Raw genomic sequence first — 4,601 nt, forward strand, 5'->3', positions numbered from 1 at the left:
TGGGGAGGGACCAACTGAGAAGGTTTTAACTGTTCAGGTCAGGTTTATCCTTTTGATCTTCTATACTCATCTCTCGAATGCACTCCGTTTAGTAACCACTTCTCTCCCATCCTCTCTTATAGATAGAGGGGGCTCACTGGAAGCTTATCTCCAATGTAGATCCCACAAGTGTATCTTGGGCTCTCACTCTCATCCATAGCCTTCTGCAAAGTGGATTCTCACAATTTAGGCCCTGATACTTTGGCTTATATGATTTACCTTATTCCCACCTTCAACTTTGGCTTATGTGATTTACAGTCCTTCAGTCACTGATGCTGGTGTGCTTCCTCCATGGGGACTTAGTTGAGATCTCACCTAGGGGGCTGCATGTTTGGAAACAAGCCTTTAAAGCCCCAGAAGCCCCAGCCTGGCTCTCTGGTAGGCAGGCACCATCTAATTTATTCACCATATTGTGCTATTCTACAGGAGTAGAAAGCTCTGTCTTTCTCACTCAGAGGGGCTGGTGGTTTTGAACTGCAGACCTTGCAGATCACAGCCTAATGCCACCCCATTGAATACTAGCTGGTAATTATTTCTGACTATTACTGTGGGATGAGCCCACAGATGCTATGATGTTTCCTACCTCTTATTTATAGAAATACAGAATGGAATTATGTGAGCTTGAGCTGGAATTTAAACTTACAGTTATTCTAATATTATTCAATAACCACCAAAAGGAAAACTGCCAAACTCAGTACTCTCGATGTGGCTGCTGCATGTGTCCACCTTGTCTGAGTGCAAGTGCCCGACAGGGTTTCCAAGGCTATAATCGTCCTGAAAGCAGACCCTCCATCTTCTCCCTCGGAGCAGAAGTGGTTTAGAATCACCAACGCTCTGGTTAGTTGCCAAGTGCGTAACCACTACACCACCGTGGTGCCTCAGTAAATAACAACCAAGTCTTATTATTTTTTGCTCCGATTCTGGGGTTTTTTTTTTACACTGTAACTACCTGCAAGGGGCCCTGGTGGTACAGTTGTTAAGTTCTTGGGTCGCAACCAAAGATTGTGGTTTATACCCACTCATTGCTCTGTGGGAGGAAGATGTGGCAGTTTGCTTCTGTGAAAATTTACAGTCTTGAAAACCCTATGGGGCAGTTCTACTCTGTCCTATAGGGTCACTATGAGCCAGGATTGATCTGACAGCAATGGGTTTGGTTTTTTTGGTAACCACCAGCAGCTTTGCCTTTCAAATCTATATGGCATAGTAACCACTCTTAACAATATCAATCAGGGTTCTCCAGAGAAACAGAATCCATAATCCATAGTTATATATATAATCAATAGTGTGTGTGTGTGTATGTATATACACACACACACACACACACATATACACACAAGAGGGTACATCAGAAAAACATCGCTATAAAATCATAGAATGTTTATTAAACAAAAAGTGTGAAGTCACAATTTTTCCATGTCCTCCATCAAGGGCTTCTGAAGGCACCTTCTTCTAACCTGTCCCTGAAGAATCACCCTCTTATTTGTACCACACCAAAATGGCAGTTTTCACGTCACTGACGGACTCAAATTGTCGTCCTTTTAAATATTTTTTTGAGTTTGAGCAACAAAAATATCTGAAGAGGCCAGATCAGGGTAGATAGGTAAGGTTTCCCAACAAAATTCTTATAGGACAGCCCATGTTACTCTCAAAGAATGAGCAGGCACATTCTCTTGATGGAAATAACACATAACTTTTCAGCACAACTTTCCTCCCCCCCGCTTTTTTTTTTTTTTTACCAATGCTGTTTTCTGTTTGTTTTTAAAGCCCCTGCAATTGAATTGTTCCGTGTTCTTTGAGTATTGTATCAAGATCACTTCTTTGGAATTCCAGAAACCAATAACCCTAATATTCTGAGCTCTCCACCTTGAATTTATGGGACCCAACAGATCCCCACAGAAGCAAGTTTTTGTTAGATTTTATTTGGAAGGCACCCTAACATGACTAAGACAAAGTTATTACGAATAGAACTTGTTTGAAACCATCAACTGATCACAGGGGCATGTTGAAACATGTTTTGTTTCCAGTATACCCATGTGTGGGTGGACTAGTAGCAATTTTTCTTGACTTACTCTTGTATGTGCATGTGTACATGTGTGAGATAGAATATGCATATGTAATCTCTTCCCTTAGCCATATTTAATCTCTAAATAAACACAATAATAAAGTTATACTTCTTTCTATGACAGATTGGTTGATAAGTTTTAAGGCATTAGTTCACATGATTATGAAGTTGGCAAATCTAAAACATATAGGGAGGATCTAGCAGGATGGAAAAGGAAGGGAAGCGTTGATAGTTCAGCCTTTTGTCTAAAGTTGGCATCACAGTCCAGCAGGCTAGAAATTCAGGCAGGATTTCCATGTTAGACACGAAAAGGAGCAGTTTTTCTTCCCTTGGAAACATAGTTCTACTTTGAGGCCTGGCCTTCAGCTATTTGGGCGAGACCCACCAACATTATCAAGGAAATCTTTACTTAGAGTCAACCGACAATCGATGTGTACACATTCAAGGTAACTTGTACACCAGACAGTTGGGTGCCATAGACTAGCCAAGTGTAAACATAAAATCAACCTTCACACTTGGTAACATGCGTTCTGGTTAAAACTGAGAAACTCATGTCAGTGGCCTACTGTTTCTCAGTTTATAAAAGTGTTACTTTTTCAACAATTCTTAAAAAAATAATAATAATACCACTATCTTACATTATGTAGCTAACATCTCTTAAAGCACTTAACATACTATCTCATTCAAAACATATGGTAACTCTGAGTGGTAAAAATGCTCTATTTTTAGTAATAAGAGAAACAGGAGTTAAGAGAAATAACTAAGGAGTAAGGTTGGAACCCAAAACATGTATCTTCTAGTTCAAAGTCGCATGTGCTTTAAACTACACACACCAGAGCATGTGGCATACAGCTACTCTATAACTCAGAGAACTTCATTTTCATTCCCAGCTCAACCCTCTCATGTTATCAAGTCAATCCCGTTTCGTGGAATCTTATAGGACAGGCTAGAACTGCCCTTGTGGGTTTCCAAGACTAGCTGCTTATGGGAGTAGAAAGCCACATCTTTCTTAAGGGGAGTGGCGGGTGGTTTTTGAACTGCTGATGCTGTGGTTAGCAGCCCGACGCTTAATCTACTTCGCCAGACTGGTTCAATCCCCAAGAAGGTCATAATTTTTGTTTTCACCATTCATTGTTATCAAGTCAGCTCGCACTTATGTAACAGAATGAAATATTTCCTTGTCTTCTGCCATGATGTGCCAATTCTTATTGCTCCAGAAGGGATCTGTTCACTTTACAACTCTCTTCAGTACTGTTCTAATACCATTTGGCATATCATACATGTGGAGTTTAGAGATGAATATAGTAATAGGAATAAATACAAAGCTTGCCTGTTTTGGAAAACTGTGTTAATTGTCCTAACTTTTCTGTGTTTTTATTTTTCCCTTTCAGTATTTCTCCATCTTACAAGATTCTACCATCAGTATCAGAGACATTTCCAACGTTAAGATCAATGATTGAGGTGCTAAATACAGATTCTTCTCCACGTTGTCTTAAGAAATTCTAGTTAATCTGTAATATTTATACAAGTAAAGGGCCGGGACCTCATGCTTCATAAGTTATTTTTTAAAAACTATATAGAAATTAGGTCCTTTATTACTTTTTATACCAATTTTTGATAGGAATTGAATACTTGAAATCATTTTCCTTACTTTTCGGAACCATGACAAAAATCATGAGAGAGGATTTTCAGGGGTAAAGAGCTGTATGTATGGGAGGAAAATTAAATATATTGGCCAGGGGCCTGGTGGTTTCCACTTGTAAACGTCACTTGACTACTTCCTTGCATCAGAAAAAAGTTTACTTCAAAGACCAAAAAATAATTAAAATGAACAGAACCAACAACAAAACAGGAGTGTTCTCATTCTTTTAAAAATGTTGGGGTAGGGGGTGTCTTCACAGGTGTTCTCTTTGTGTACTGGGTGAGAAGTTTTCATTTGGGGTTTGGGTTTTTCCTCAACTCGTAATCTTCACTTACATTTCATTTGGTGTGAAAAGATTTGATATGTGCCATAGAATTTGAATAGCAAGGAATCCATGTTTTATGTGACACAGACAGTATCTGCCAGTGACCGAACACCGAATTATTGAACAGCATGTTCTTTCTTTGTAAGTCACCAGTTTGACACTGCATTAGACATGGTTTTAGTTTGTGGACTAGTTTCACTCTCAGGTATCATCAGAACATTCAAAAAACTGTTGTTTTTGTTTTTGTTTTTTCAGAAAGAGTAATATAACAACGAATGAGTAAAACCAGTTAATTAAAATGCTGTGATTTCTAAATCATTTTCACTTTTTGTCCCTTGTTTTTTTTAAAGCAGTTAAACTGGTCACTCTCATGTAGTCCCTTCAAAGTTTTCTATGAGAACAGCGGAGTGAGGCTTCCTAGTAAAGAGCCTGTGCTCACCAGGGTTTAAGAAGTGCTGAGTGCCTGGAAGCAGAGGTGTCTAAGTTTTGGTAAAATGTGGGTAAAAATGGCATCACGTCACAAGACTGGGAGA

At 39.1% G+C, this 4,601-nt stretch overlaps 1 protein-coding gene across 6 annotated transcripts in view; it reads left to right on the plus strand.

The window, feature by feature from the left end:
- The window catches only part of TTC13 (tetratricopeptide repeat domain 13), a 99,020-nt gene extending 94,634 nt beyond the window's left edge, over window positions 1-4,386 (plus strand). For all 6 annotated transcript variants that reach the window (XM_004712167.3, XM_045297848.1, XM_045297849.1 and 3 more), the window contains one exon: window positions 3,493-4,386. In XM_004712167.3, coding sequence (XP_004712224.1) covers window positions 3,493-3,607 — 115 coding nt within the window. In that variant the 3' untranslated portion in view covers window positions 3,608-4,386. The remainder of the gene's footprint in view (window positions 1-3,492) is intronic.
- The last annotated feature ends 215 nt before the right edge of the window (window positions 4,387-4,601 follow it).

Source organism: Echinops telfairi, unplaced genomic scaffold, assembly GCF_000313985.2.
Source record: "Echinops telfairi isolate 266 unplaced genomic scaffold, ASM31398v2 ScPeMD7_7424;HRSCAF=8462, whole genome shotgun sequence".
Classification (NCBI taxonomy): Eukaryota; Metazoa; Chordata; class Mammalia; order Afrosoricida; family Tenrecidae; genus Echinops; species Echinops telfairi.